Here is a 15688-nt window from a genome sequence, read left to right on the forward strand (position 1 = left end):
ATCCTTTATCCCCTGAAAATATCAAATTTCCTTTAAGTTGTGTGTAGTTTCCAAGCCTTTTAAATTAAATCATTTCATTTGGATTTAATGATGTTAAATACATACTTTATAGGCAAATTAAGGAATTACTGAGTAGATTAATTACATTTTGTGATAAAATATTAATGATAATAAAGTATGAATACAGTTTAGCAAAAAAAAAGGCATTATTTAATCAATACTCAAAGTGTTTTTCTTCTGAATTGTGCAGTAATAAACTAGTTTTGCATCACAATGTTTAAACAAAACAGACGTGGACAGCCCAAAGACTAACAGTAATTAAAAAAAAAAAGTTTCGTTTTAATTTATTTGTAGTACTCAATAACCATGGAGTCACAAAATGTGACGCATCAATAACTTTTGGTAAAAAAAAAAAAAAAAAAATCCTTTCATTGAAGATCTAATTCAAGTATAAACTATTAAAGTATGAAGAAACATTCAATGTTGTGAGCCTCACTAGTTTGTTCAGAGACAAACCAATATCTAAAAGCCTTTAGCTAAACATCATAATCGCCAGGATGGAGGAGAATCAGACAACAGAGGCGCACACTGAGGTTAAGATAAAATATGTTTATCGTTTTTGGTCACAGAACGCCAGATAAAGTCTCCAGGAAACGGCCTCTTGTGTGCAGAGGTAATCCAGGACCTCCACACGGAGAAGATGGAGCACCAAGGAGTCGGTGTAGAGTTCAGTCCAGGGTCATGAACGTGAGATCCGATCCAGAAATCCAAATTAAAGCAAGACTCCGAAATCATTGGACAAAAACAAGAACTTGAGGATTGAGAATAAAAAGATCCACGAATCAGCTGCACTGAATGAGAAAATATGGCAAGAAGAAAAGGCCAAAAAGGCTCTAGATCCTGACAATAGTGTGAAAAGACAAAGTGAGAATTTAAAGTGAAATAATAAATCAAATAATTTATTTCAAAATTACTATTATAAAATAGATACACCTCAAATAAACAAGTGTGAGTGTTATAATACTCCTCAATAAAATCTGATTTAAGATCATTTTCCTACAAAATCACTTTCTTATGCAGTTAAAACACATTTTATAGTGAGATGTTTATTAATCATAAAACCACACTAAGCCACTCTTTGCATATTTGGGTTAACATTCATCAAACATGCATCGTATTTGAAAGTTACATGAAACATGCTTTACAAATTATTCCCTCTAATCCAAACAGCAAATCAGTCGTTTTTGTACAAGCTGGATACGAACCAGAAGTTGGTCTGGTACTGAACTTCTCCTGCAGCCTCACCGACGATTTTTAGAAAAAAAAAAAAAAAAAACGAACAATGCTTTTCTCAGATTAGTTCACTTCCAAAAGAATGATTTTGACATCATCATTTTGTGGGCTGTTAAAGCTCTGAAGTGAAACGAGGCAAATATGAGGAGCAGCCTAAACGATCGTGCATTATGCCATGTAAGAAGCAGCCCGGATTACTGGGCTATTTGATAGAGGATTACAGAGTTGAAAGTTGCAAAGAGCATTGATGCTTTAAAATGAAAAGAGAGTAAAAAAAAGGGAGAAAACATGCAGGGTTCAAAAACTCAAACATATGTTTGATCCATGGAACTTCTTAAAGGTAAATCAAATATTTTTGGACAGAAAATGAAAAAGAATTTTCCACTTTGGATAGTTTATACTATGGATTTTAATGTTATATGAAGCGCTACCTTATATGATACGATATCAGGACACTTGAAATAAGAAAAAAAAAAAAGAGTGTTTGTGTTGAAATAACCGAATCAGAGAATTGGTCAAATTGTCTTGTACTATACACAGTGGATAAGGATTACAACAAAAAGCTGCATCAATCCCTCGCCACCCGCATGTCACATAAACACTCATGATGGAGCAAGAAAGCTGATGCCTCCATGTTCTACAAAATAAGAGCTGTCGGTCATTTTTTTCCTTTTGTGAAAAAATCCTGATATGTGCAAATCAAAGTGATCTCTTTGAATCAGAAGAGAGAACAGACTTGTGTGATCTGATCCAAACGTGACGTCAGAAAGAGGATGCTGAGGAGGATGTCTGTGTTTGGGTATTATGTCAAGCAGACAATGTCTCTGGTCGCTGCACGTCTGATGTACCATCTGCCTCCGCACGGATCAGAGAGGATGCGGCGTTGAGAGAGGAAGAGAGCAGAAGGAAATCCGGGTCAAGATGGCAAACGATGGAAGGAATCTATGCTACGAGCTAAAACTGTGAGCAAGAAACGAATAAATTAGGGGCATTCATGTTGATGCGTTAACTCGTGCTATTAATGAAACATTATTAATTAGTTAGTATTTTTTTTTTAATCGCACAATTAATATTTTTTAATCCTGCCGTGCAGCTGTGAGATCAGTGTGATAAAAAATTCAGTCTAAAATAAACGTAAACTTTTTTCTACATTCTGTGATTGAGATTTCATTAAAATACTGGGATAATATTGGGTTTATTTGTAGTTTTTGAACAAAACCGATCTTCTATTTTAATAAATAAGGTGGAGAATAAACTGAAATCTGGAGGAAACTGAGCTGTCTGCTTTGAGAAATCCAAAGAGGAAACCGACCATTACTATATTTTGTGATGGGAAACGACATAAATTATCCACAAATTAGTCTAAAAATTGAGGAAACGTTGCGGTTTTCAGCGAAAGTCCCGCCCCCAAAAGCCACGTGAGGCAAATAGTTCAGAGAAGACAGACACCCCCCCACCTGTGAGCAGCCGACCTCAAATCCAGCTGGATCGAACTTCAACCAAACAAGTTGTTTCATTATTTTTAATGAACATAATAAAGATAAAAAAAGGAAAAATCTGGAAAAAAAAAAAAGAAAAACAGAAACCACGAAAAATGTCAAATAAACAGCGGTGCGTTTAGGAGAGAAATCAAAATTTTCCAGAGAATTTACAATTTTTGCATAATTTTATGTTTAGTGTGTGAACACAACATGGGACAATAACTAAATAAAAGTAGTTTACACCATACTTAAAATGACACCAAATAAGCAACCAGGTAGTCTTTCACATGGAAAATACTGAAGTAAATTCAAAAGTAGACAAAAACAGAGTTTTAGACCCTATAGGTTCCAAAGAAATAAAAATAAATGTTCTAATTGTACAAATTTGTGTTGGATTTCATATAATGATTATTTTCAGATAAGTAAATATTGTAACAGTGTTTTGTCTCCTCCGGTCCAACACAGGAAGCTTTCACTTCATCAGTAAACACAGACGTCCATCCAACTGATTTTATTAAATAAGTTTTAAAGAAATTCACATAATATCACACATAGTACAAACAACCATCTCCACAGAAATATAATTTTAGTTTATACAGATTTATTTTAACAACCAAACAATTTAAAAAAAATTATATTGATTTAAGACAAAGAACAGATAAATACTCCGAATCAGTATTCTTTGGAAGAATGCATTTAGTAAATATTCACACAGTCTTTGTTTTGTATTTTGATTAAAAAAATAAATAAATCTTGAATTCTTGTCTTAATTAAAGTGGTTTAGCTTAAAGAAAAGTTTCATTTCAACATTTCCATTAATGGTTTTGGACAATTTAACACAAAAAAATGCAATTTTCCAATTTATACAGAAAATCTATGAAGAAAATACACCTTTTTGCAGAGTTATTGTTCAAAAATGAAAAAATTTTTATGCATTTCAAGCATAATACATATCGTTACATATATAAAGAGCTAGTTTACACATACAAATATGGAAATGTGTGGAAAAAGTAGCTAGTAGTATCATTTTTCACCATTTTTGTTAGAAAACTTTGTAAAAATAAATCCCCAGATGTTGAACAGATCATGAACAGTGAGAGACTAAATAAAATAAACTAAAATACAGATGTTTGACTCACACATAAGCTTCATATCTAAAAACTCTTTTGCCAAGAGAGAAGATGTTTGGACAAACGATGGCAGACCGTGTCATCTAATGTGTACGCGCAAAGCTTGACAGTATTTCTACACAGCTGACATATGGTCATCTTTCACATCTTCCTTCGGCCTAGAACAGAAGGAGAGAAAATATTAAAACCAGAGCTGGTTATGTTGCTTCTTCTCTGAATATGGAACTCAAAGTGATGATGTAAATGGATTTAATTTGCATCATTTACATCCAAAAGGACATACTTTAAATGTGAAAAAAGACGCAAGAATGGAATAAATAAAATCAGGATTAGAAGTTGTATTTTCTGAATTTCCTTTGTATTTTTACTTATTAGAAAAATAAGAAAGTTTAACTATTGAGGCTTTAAAACTCATCAGCTTCATGGTAATAAGTGGAACCTAAAGAATAAAATACTTAAGTGTTTCTGCGTATATAAATGTATAAATTCAGCATTCCTTTAAGCAAATAAAAACACAACTAATAGATATTTACTGAACTGGTGAATTATTGAGATTATTTTATTCTACAAGTAAAAATAATTCAAAATATTGATTTAGAAGACTTTGAAAAATAAACAAAAATGATATATTATGAAATGAGATATAAATAAATGTTAATAAAAGTCTAGCATAACACAAAAAATTTGCATATTTACAGGAATCTTACAGATAAATTAGTCTAATATCAAAATATTATCCCTTTATTAAGCGATTTTACTTTAGAAAGACTTTATTTTTAATGTTACATTTAGTTAAAAAATATAAATTACACTTTAGCACCCTAGAGAAGATTTAATAAATTGTATTTTTGTGTTTTATTCCCCAAAACCGTCTAATATAGTTCTGCTGTGACTCTACTGAGCTCAGATTTCCCTTTATGAAGCCAGTCCTCTGACCTCCTCCTCACCTTCCTCTCTTCGTTGGAGTCTTTATTGACCAGGCCTTCATCGCTGGCGGCCTGCAGACTATCGAAAGTGCCCTGCCTGTCATGCTCCGCCCCCGACGAGCTGCTTTCTCTCTGACGGTTCTTCCACGTCTTCATGATGACCTCCAGACAGGCAAACTTGGTGTCAGTGGTGCAGGCGTACATGCCGATGGGCACGGCCAGAACCATGGCTAGGACGATCACCACGATGTGAATGAGCTTCTCCCTCTGCTCCATCTCTGTGATGTCACTTCCTGTCACGAATACGATGCACTGGCCCGGGCGTGGCACCTGGTTCTTGAGGGTGACACAGATTTCGTATTTGGTGGCGGGCATCAGGTCAGACACAGAGTAGGAGTGGATCCCGGGCCCGATGTAGGTGGTTTCTTTCTTCGTGGCGCCGGAGCGGCCGAAGTGGATGGTGAACCAAGTGTCAGCTGGGTGTTCGAGAGCGGCGAACCACTCGATGGAGATGCCGCGGACTGTCTGCTTACTGATACGGATGTCGATGAAGACGTTTTCGTCACCGGCACTCGGGGCGCCTGAGAAGCCTGGAGGATGAGGAGACTGTGGGCTGACGGCAGACTGGACATCCAGAAGAACACTGGAGGAGGAGTTCCCTATGAAGTTGACTGCAGTGCAGGTGTAGACGCCATGATCCGCCATGCGGACGGAGGGGATCACCAGGAGGGATCTGATGGTATCCTCAGCTACTCTTTCCTGAGATTCTGGGAAAGAAAAATGCAATATAAAACACATCTACTGACATGTTAAGTCCAGAATCACCAAATGTGTGAGATCTTCAAATGGTGACTTGTTCAAACCAGTGGAAAACATTAAAATAGAATCAATGTTGTAATCATGATTGAACTGTATTGTGTGTTGACTGAATTCTAGATGCTGAAAATGTAATTATTTATGTTTTTGAAGGTTTTGCAGACAAATAAAAGTTCATTCATAGTCTTTTTTTAATCTGTTTAGCTTTTTTAAAGAATTAAAACAGTATAGTTAAAGGTTGCTCTTTTTTCTAAAATATTTTGCTTTACAATAAAAAAAGAAACAAAAAAACAAACATATGAAGAGACTGGTAATTGCTGTTCTTATAAATGTACCATTTTTTAAAAAACATTTTTAGCAAAAATAATCAGAATTGAACTCTCTTTCTAACCCTATAGACCAGAGGTGTCAAACTCAATAGCACAGGGAGCCAAAATCCAAAATACATCTTAGGTTATGGGGCGAACTTTATAAACATTTATTAAACACACGAAAACTTAATTTTAAAACGTTAAAAAAGTAACTTTTTTACTTAACTAAAGCCTTAAAAATCACCTTAAAAACTGAAAAACGAAGCTAAATTAGCCAAAACAGCTAGCATGTAGCTGAAATATCAGCTAAGCTACAGAAATCTTTGCTAAATATTTTTAGCAATAATAATCAGAGACCAGAAGGATCAAAGTCAATCACGCAAAATAAGCCCAAGATAACATTGGATCATTAATAACGACAGAATAAAAAAGGTCTAGAGAGCTAGATAGAATTACCCAGCAGGCCTTGACTTTCACACATGCTTTGGACAGTCAGTACAGTTCCAGTTTTACTAAGTATCATAATTACATTGGTCCAAATCCAGCAGAATGCTGTTGAATGACTAAGCAGTTCACATGTGGAATTGTACATTTCTGAAAAAAAAAAAAGAAATTACAAAAATGATTTCTCAAATATTGTGACCAAAGCCACATTGAACATCCATGCTACTTGCTGGCCTGGAAAATTAAAAATACCCATAGTACCAGTAGGGCCTAATCTCCTGTCTGGGGTGCAGACAGAATATTGAGGGGGCAAATCTGGGCGTGCTGACAGTTTGGGGTGTCGTATCCCTCCAACCTCCTTACATGACTGTTTATTGCTATCAGTTCCATTTGCCCGCACTGGAGGACACGCTACAGAACTCCTTATGTTAAATGATTTTAAATCCAAGTTGAGAACACAAGAAAAAATGTTTTATTTGCAACTGTTTTTAAAAATACATGATATTTTTATTTTCTAACTGTAATTATTATTTATTTATTTTTGCCAGGACTCCCTTGAAAAGAGATTTTTAAATCTCAAGAGATTTCCTGGTTAAATAAAGGTTAATAAATAAAAAAATCATTGTGTGGGGGGATTGCCCCCCTTTGCTCTGTCCTGCTTATATGTTTCCAGAAAGACTCTTATGCCTGTTTGACCTCTGATCCAGCCCTACACATTAGAGTACGGGGAGAAAAGCCATTAAAGTGGAGGTTTGAAATCACAATCTGCAGTAAAAACTCCACTCCAAGGGTTTAGTGGAAACAGATCTGGCATTAATTACATTCTGTGCACTAATCTATAATCTCCAACACTTTAAATTAACACTGAGTCCATGTTTGAGAGTGCTTTGATAATTAAATCACACTGAGCTAATGTTGATTTTTTATTTTAATGTATTTATGACTAAACTTGGATTTAATTTATCATCATTTATTACTTGAAGTGGATGCTCCTACCAGGAAATCCTCTGATTATCTTGAGCCCATATGTCCACCACACGGCAGGGTCAGGCCTGGCCTTGGCCACGCACTGCAGGGTGACGTTCGAGCCCGGCGGCACGCTCACGCTCGCCGTCGGGGTGCTCACGGCGGGTTTTACGCACACCTGCAGCTCGATTTCATGGAAGAACTTCCCGGCTTTAAAGTCCGGCCCTGAGCAGGTCAAGTAGGAGTTCATCAGGATGATCGGGGGGCTCAAAGACAAGATGAACTCCACGAAGCCCTTCAGCCGGCAGTCGCACAGCCAGGCGTTGTCGTGCAGGGCCAGAACCACATTCGGCCCGGACGCCATCGCCTCGCGCTCCTCCATGTTCTGGAGTTTTTGGTAGAGAGGCCAGTTTTGAAAGACCTCCTTTGATATAACCGTGAGTCTGTTGAAAGACAAGTCTAGATAGGTCAGACCAGGTAGGAACTTTAAGGCGTGCTCCGGCAGGACGTCCAGCTGGTTGTGCTTCAGGTCCAGGATCTTGAGGAGCGGCGTGTCCTCGAACGCTGTCCATGGCACTGAACGCAGCTTGTTCCCCTGCAGACGGAGCTCGGACAGATTCCCCAAACCCTCCAAACCCTTGGAGTTGATCACGGTGATGTGGTTGAAGTTCAGCCACAAATTCTCCAAAGAGGTCGTTTTTGAGAAAGCACCTCTGGGGATTTCAGTGAAGTGAGATTTTTCGATGCGTATTTTGGTCAGATCACCTGGAAGGTTTACCGGTATGGCGCCAAACGCACCATCCTCCATGCAGACGAGCGACCTGGGGTTAAACATGATCAAAATAATCCATAAACTCTCTCTAACTTTAATTCAAAAACTTCTATTCATCCTTGTTGTTCTAAAGTGACTTAAAAATAGCAACAGTATCTTAAGTCCATGAAAGCAGACCTCACCTTCCATGACGGTCATCGACGCAGCTGCAAGCAGGTAAACAATGAGAGTGAACTTCGGTGTTAAGCAAAATTATAACCAGCAGGAAAGAAATTATTTCCATAGTCCGAGAGAATTTCTCAATTTCAGGGTTAGCATTTGTGCTCAAGTCATGTCCGGTGCAGCAGACGACAGAAGCCTATTAAGCTTAATCCCTGACACAGTTTGCAGGAACAAGTGGCTTTTAATTCTTGGAGAAGACGGTCATGGTCACAAAGGCACACAATGCCTTAAAGAAATATGACCTGACAAGTTATTTTTTCTTTGTTGATTAATGCTCTGAACAAAATAATAATGAGGTGGATGAAAAGAGTTTCAGGGGACCCAGATGCAAAAAATTCCCTTGATATTTACTTTAAAAGTCACACTGCGGTGCATACATACTTAAAAAATATATAGCATTAACTGCAATAATGATAGTGGAAATGGTGTAAGCTGAAATCGGCCCCTTAAGATGCTGAAATTGACAGCTAAAAACGCTGAAGTTGATACCAAGCTGAAATATTAGCTAAATGAAAAATTTGCCTGAAAACTGGTATAATGTACAATTTAACGACAAAACTAGCATAGAAATAAAATATTAGCCCCCAATTAGCCTAAAAAATGAATAACCCAAAACAGCTAGCATGCAGCTGAAATATTAACTATACTCCAAAATAGCCTTAAAAACAGAAAAAACCTAAATTAGTCACAAAAGAGCGCATGTGGCAGATATATTAGCTAAACTCTAAAATAGCCTTAAAAACTGAAAAAAGCCAGAGTTAGCCTAAAAAGATAGAATGTTACTGAAATATTAGCTAAACTCCAAAATAGCCTTAAAAAACTGAGAAAAATCCAAAATTAGCCAAAACAGCTAGCATTTAGCCGAAATATTAGCTAAACTCCAAAATAGCCTAAAAAACTGAAAAAAGCCTAAATTAGCCAAAACAGCTAGCATGTAGCTGAAATATTAGCTAAACTCCAAAATAGTCTAAAGAAACTAAAATAAATTAAATAAGCCAAAACAACTAGTAGCTAGCCACACTCCAAAATAGCCTTAAAAAACCCCAGTAATGCCAAAATAGTTCAAAAAATCTAGAACAATGCTAATATAACAGCTGAAACTCCAAATAAGCCCAAAAACCAGTTGATGACCAAACATCTCAAAATATTAATCCATCCATTTTTTAAATAGGTTTTATCTCTTTCAGGGTCACATGGTTTCAAAGCCTAACCTTAAAATGTTATAATCTTGTTAACTTTAATATTTCAAAATGTATGTGTAGAGTAAACATGAAATGTCTTCCTCCTAATTTAATAAAAATATTGTTTTGTTTTCTAAATCGGCAGAATGTTTTGTGTTTTTCTTTATTACTTATTGATTTATTATTTTGTTAGAAAGGGCAGACAAAGTAAATTTTCATCTTTCTGTCTCCTCTTTATTTTTCTTCTTTTTTTCCCCCTTCCTGTTTGAGTTGCCCCTATCTCAAAATAAGCAATGGTTTACTTTTATACTATAACTCTGACATATCTAAGACCAAAACTTAAATAAAATACAGTACATGTGGATATATATTTTATATATAATTTCATTTTACTGAATCCAGTGCACTCAGCTCCTGGTCGCTGTTTTAACCCCCTACATGTCCATTATTTTAATCAGTTGATGTGACATTATTCTCAGCTCATTTTTACCCTTTATGGTTCCAAGGTATATTTTCCCCTGAGGTACCATGAACGCATCATGATAAGTAAGTAGACTTTTAGGAATAGTACTAGGTTTGCTATAGGAGTGTTTTCATCTGCTTACTTAGGTCTACAGCACAAGGGGACACCCTTTGATTGTTTTAAGGTCTTTCTTTTTTGTTAAAGATCCAAAGATTCAATCAAGTCAGATTACTAATTTATCAAAATTTTTCAATAGTCGTAAGTGAGATATGTAGACAAAAATCTACAACAGATTTGTTGTCAGAGGAACAGAGTTATAGAAACACACAGTTCGATTTGTATAAAAGTTTATTTAAAGAGATTCCGATATGTAGTATGATTGAAATAAATAGATCTACATAACATATGGGTTATGATGCCCCAAACTGGCATAATATGGGTACATTTGATTAAGTATGCTTCTCATCTCTGGGAATAAAAATCATTTTGCATAATTTCTACTTTATTTACATGGTGTCATAGTTCAGTTCTTTTGTGTACGTCTCTCCAGCTCCAGCTCGTCTCCATTCAGCAGTGATGAACCATGCCTGTGTGTATATCTTCTCTGTGAACATATGACAGATACATACAGAGGCACAGGGTTAACTGTGTGTGTACACTAGCCGATAAATATTTACAAATCGTACATGTGAGATACAAACAACGGAGTGTCTACCACTGAGTTCCCTTTGAATCAGATTGGGTTGAATGAAATCAAAACTCCAGTGAGTGAGTACTTTTACACGAGACAGCAAATGTTTGAGTCATTGTGCAACATTAGAGAGGTGTTCTCATCAATTCCTTCAAACCGATATTTCCATTATAGTGCAGCGTGCAAAAGTCCTCTGATAGAAGTTGGCTCTCTGTGGAGGGGGAGTTGGTGGCATTATCCAGCGGGGAGGGACGGGCGGTGGGGAATCCCACTGAGTGGGGGACTGGGTGCGTGTGGGAGGGGGGCTGACGTCAGGGTGCTGAGTGGGGTGGGGGTATGGACGGTGGTGCGGGTACGGGTGTGGGTGGAAGTGGACTTGTGGGCAGCGGTGATAGTGAGCGTTGGGGTTTGAAGTGCGGCGCTGGTGGTGGTGAGTCCGGGGAGCGTGGCGTGGCGCGGGAGCCGGAGCTGGAGCATGACGTCAGCAGAAGTACTCGTTAGGCTGTCCCTCTATTTTAGCCGTGGCCTCCGAGTCCAGGCTGGAGCGGGCCGACAGCAGCCTGTTGGACTCTTCGGGGTTCAGTCTGTTCAGGTATTCGCCTTCGAGCCCTTTAGCTTTAGTAGCGGGCGACAGAGTTTCAAAAGTCACATATGAATCTTGAATGTCCTTCGATTTCTTGCCCCAGTACTTTTGAATGCGTCTCTTCAGGGCCCCACAACAAACGATAACCGTGAGTGGGACTGCAATGACACAAGCCACGGTGATCACTATTACGTTGATCAGCTTCTGGGTGCCTGTCGCACTCGCGGCTTCATCGGTGGAGAAAATGACACACTGCTCCTTCTTGGGGATCAGCCCCTTCACGCACACACAGGCGATGTACTTGGTCCTGGGCACCAGCCCGTCGATGGTGACTCGCGTCTGCCCTGCTCCCACGTTTATCTTCCTCATGTCTCGCTCTCCAAACACGGCGTACAACACGATGAACGCTGTTGTGTTCTTTGCTTTGGGTGCCCTCCAGTTCAGGGAGATCGTGTTGTCAGTGTCCCCCACCACCTTGACGGAGCGGACCAGTCTGTCGGGGTCCTGCTGCAGCGATGAAGTGTTGGCTGCCAGGTTGCTCAGATTCGTCTTCTCCAAGTCAAGAAGACCATCGGGGTTGGAGGAAGTGGCGGCCCCCTGGGGGGCCCTGTCAGTCAGACTATAGCTGGCCGGTCCCTGGTCAGGACCAGGACCAGGTGAAAGGTCAGGATCCGCGGTGGACGAAGATGAGCTGGAGGAGGTCTGAGCTACATATCTGGCCACTAGTTTTTCCTGATAAGCCGCTTTGCCCATTTGGTTTGGTTTCTTGACCTTGGGCTTCTTGTCGTTGGCGGTCTGATTCCCTTCAAGTTTTGATGAGTTGGAGACAACGAGGGAAATGATGGCCTCGGCATTCCCTGCATAGTTGGAGGCGGTGCAGATGAATTTCCCTGAATCCCGGAAGGACACAGCTGGGACACTGAGGATGGACCAGGTGATTCCCTCCTTCGATGTTTCCTGCTGGACTGTGGTGGCAGAAAGAGAGAAATGTCATTTTGTGGAATAACTTTAAAAATCACGATTTGGGAAATTCTCTTGACGACAAATGTGCAAATAAATGTCACGCAGGTTATTACACAATGTCGCTTTGATTGTGATCCCTATTGCGTAACTCTCTGGTGGCAACAGCTGTGAATCAGATTTACAGTCTAAATAATTGCAGTGGTAGCTTTCTGTTTAATTAACAGAAGCTAAACCATCCGAAGCACTCACCTGTTCCATTGAGGATCTGCCCATCTGCCCTGCGCCAGGTCAAATCGGGAATGGGAACTCCGATGGTGCCACAGCGGAGCAGCACGTTGTTTCCGACAGGGCTGCGGACTCGTGCCACAGCTGTGTGGACGCTCGGGAGCTGACACTGACGTAACTCTGCGTCGCTGAACAGCACCCCGGACAGGCTCTCCGGGGCGGAACAACGCAGTCTTGTGTCGATGAATGCCACTGAAAGAGTGGGCGACTTCTGAAACTGGACCAGGTCAAAGAGCCGGCAGTCACATACCCAGGGGTTGTCATGGAGACCTGAGGAAGAGCAGACAAGCCACGTTAAAGGAGGAATGCGAGCGTCTAGATGTGTGCAGAGCAGAAGGACCAGGCTGCAGATGGCTGGTGTGGATGCTATGATCTTAATCCTGTAAGAGGATTTCCTTTTAATTCATAAACTACATCATGAACATGATTATGGCAATGATGTGATGATGATGATGATGGTGATGATGGTGATGACACATTGAGGTCAGAAGAGGTCTGGTGACCAAGATCACTCTTTGTGGGCATTTCATGTTAAGAAGGTGATCCTGGACCATCTGTGTTTCTCATCAAATACTTCTCTTTAATTCTAGGATTCTCAAATATCAATTTTGTCATAAAGTCTTTTCGTAGTAAATATGTTTTTTTAATGATATTAGCTTATTAACTCTAGAGCACTATCAGTGGGTGATTTTCACCTGAACAAAAGTATTCACATGATGTTCAATAAGTTGCATGGTTCTGAGTGTCATGAGTCCCTGAGGAAAGTCTCACATGTCCCAGGATTGGATGAACCAAAGACCAAATCTCCAGTATCACTAATAATTATTATATTTGTTTTCTTCTCAAATTCCTCATTTTTCAACCATTTTCACGCCTGTTTTAAGGATCTTTCTATGTACTTATTTTCCATTTTGTTACATAAATCACAGTAAAAAAATAAAAAAACTACTCTAATTTATCACATGTTGTCATATTTTGAACTATATCTTGTGAGAAACACTTTTTAATGGGTATTTTATATCAGGTAAAAAGGTGATGGTGTAACTTTTTATAGTGGAAGTGTTTTAGAGTTGAGATTGTGAGTTTATAGCTTTTAAAATAATCTAATGTTTACTAAAATATCAAGATTTTAGCAAATATAAATATATAATAATAATCTAAAATTTGAGATAACCATTTACTGGTGATTAAAATGTTCCTTTTATTTTTTGAATTATTTAGAAAAATAGTCATTTTTATTGCAAGAAATAAATTAATAAATCAAATGAATAAATTATTATGAATTCCTTAGACTTTATTTTTTTAATTAAAGAGAGTAGGACAACTACTACATTTTTTTGCACTATTTTGGGGGCGTCGTCCACTCACTTGATGCAAAACACTTACCAAGGATCATCTTGGAGCTCTCAGGACCTTGTGTGGGCTTCGCGGCCAGCCACGTTGACAGCACCTCTGCCGACAGGCTCAGCAGGCTGTTGCTGGACAGATCCAGGTATGTGAGGTTCTTAATGTACGTGGTGGCGTCAGCGGGCAACAAGGTGAGCTGGTTATTGTGCAAATCGAGAAGTCTCAGGCTGGGCATGTCCATGAGGGATTCCCACGGAAAGGCGTTGAGGTCATTCCCGTCCAGACGGAGCTCTTCCAGGTTGTCCAGGCCCTGGAAACTGTCCGGACTCAAGGTGGACAGAGTGTTGAAGGACATCCACAGGAATTCCAGGCTGGAGAGGTAGCTGAAGGCTTCGCTTGGTATCGTCTTAATGGACGTCTTCTCAATCCGCAGCTTGGATGTGTCAACGGGAAATCCGTTTGGCACGGTAGATATCTCAGGATCATTGCATATCACACTCCTGCGAGCGGAACACATAAATGGGCTTAAAATGATTCTCACCCTAAAAAATGCATTCTTTTGAAAAACTGTCAAATGCAAAAGTGTCATTAAAAAGCATTAAAAGTTTTATTTATAATCATGCTAAAATGCTCACCCAAACAAACAAAAGCAAATCAACAACAAAATGCTTTTAAAAGATAATCCTGCATTAAATAAAATTGGATCCACGTGCACTTTTTTAGATTGCATGTGCACGTGTTTGCCCCTGTGAAAACATCTGTCTTCCCACAAGTGAATTCTGTCATCTATCCACACACACAACAACTTTTTATAAATTCTTACCTGGCTTTTGACCCGTCACTCAAGTTGTGGTAGAAACAGCTGCACTGAGAAGGGCAGGAGCTCACTGGAAAGACGAGTTCCCCTGTGACCATGCAGAGCACCAGCAGCACCAAGGGCAACATTTTGGCGCAATTTTACGCAGTCGGCCTACATGCGCCCAGTTTGCAGCACTAAAGTCAAACTGACTTTTCTTCTCTTTTTTACAGAACTGTCATCTGCATGGCTTTGTACCACCGCTCCGCTGTCCCATAGTGATCAGACGGCTATGAGTCCCGAGATAAAAAGGATAGAAAAGGATTAGTGAAAGGACTGGCGTTCGTTTCATTTGGATGCGTATTGCATCCCGGAATCCGATAGGCTGCGCAGAGACGTCTCTATTTATTATCACAGAAAAACACTTCCGAAAAGGTCATAAGCCGTTGTGATGTAGTGTTTTTTTTTTTTTTTTCTCCCTCTCTCTTTCTTTCTCTCTGTCAAACGTTGCATGTTCATTTCTGGCCTGCCGTGACTGTTAAGCTGGATGAGAGGACAGAAATATGTTTTACCACAAGGTGGCCACTTTATTATAGTTTGTAGATCTAACCTTTGGGACTGTGGACATATGGTAAGCAAATTCATATTTTATAAATCCGTACTTAGTGAGAAAAAAAATCTAAAATTGCATTTTTTTTTCTTAAAGTTAAAATTGTTTTACTAACAAAAAAAAAATAGAAGTTGGGCGAAAAATCATAAAAACATCCACATTTTGTGAAAGAGGACAAAAGAAAGAGCAGCAGGGACGGATTCTGCTGAACAATCAAAAATGTTAGATGCTTTAATATTAATTAAATAATATAACTGAAAAATAAAGGGTGTGAAAAATGTGAAGAAAATTAGAATGAAAATGTTCTTCAAAGAGAAATATTCTACATTATTTGTGAAATCTATTTTTGGAAAATTTTCTATTAGCTGCTGCATTATTTTTATCTGTATTTTTCCTATGAAATAAAAA

At 38.7% G+C, this 15688-nt stretch overlaps 2 protein-coding genes across 3 annotated transcripts; both read right to left on the reverse strand.

The window, feature by feature from the left end:
* Positions 1 to 3680: 3680 nt before the first annotated feature.
* lrit2 (leucine-rich repeat, immunoglobulin-like and transmembrane domains 2) lies at positions 3681 to 8792 on the reverse strand. 2 transcript variants are annotated; one of them, XM_024297527.2, is made up of 4 exons: positions 8322 to 8792; positions 7398 to 8188; positions 4852 to 5597; positions 3681 to 4062 (listed from the first exon to the last, which is right to left on the reverse strand). In XM_024297527.2, exons 1-4 carry the CDS (start codon positions 8420 to 8422, stop codon positions 4039 to 4041), a joined length of 1662 nt encoding a protein of 553 aa, XP_024153295.1. In that variant the 5' UTR covers positions 8423 to 8792; the 3' UTR covers positions 3681 to 4038. The 2 variants fall into 2 exon arrangements, with proteins under 2 accessions (XP_024153295.1, XP_024153294.1); XM_024297526.2 differs by lacking the exon at positions 3681 to 4062 and having other exon boundaries at positions 4678 to 5597.
* Positions 8793 to 10486: 1694 nt separating this feature from the next.
* On the reverse strand, positions 10487 to 15463 carry lrit1a (leucine-rich repeat, immunoglobulin-like and transmembrane domains 1a). Its single transcript, XM_024296492.2, has 4 exons — positions 14698 to 15463; positions 13914 to 14374; positions 12492 to 12797; positions 10487 to 12244 (listed from the first exon to the last, which is right to left on the reverse strand). The coding sequence occupies exons 1-4, from the start codon at positions 14817 to 14819 to the stop codon at positions 11178 to 11180; spliced, it is 1956 nt and encodes a 651-aa protein (XP_024152260.1). The 5' UTR covers positions 14820 to 15463; the 3' UTR covers positions 10487 to 11177.
* Positions 15464 to 15688: the final 225 nt, after the last annotated feature.

This window comes from Oryzias melastigma, linkage group LG15 (genome assembly GCF_002922805.2).
Source record: "Oryzias melastigma strain HK-1 linkage group LG15, ASM292280v2, whole genome shotgun sequence".
NCBI classification, from domain to species: Eukaryota; Metazoa; Chordata; class Actinopteri; order Beloniformes; family Adrianichthyidae; genus Oryzias; species Oryzias melastigma.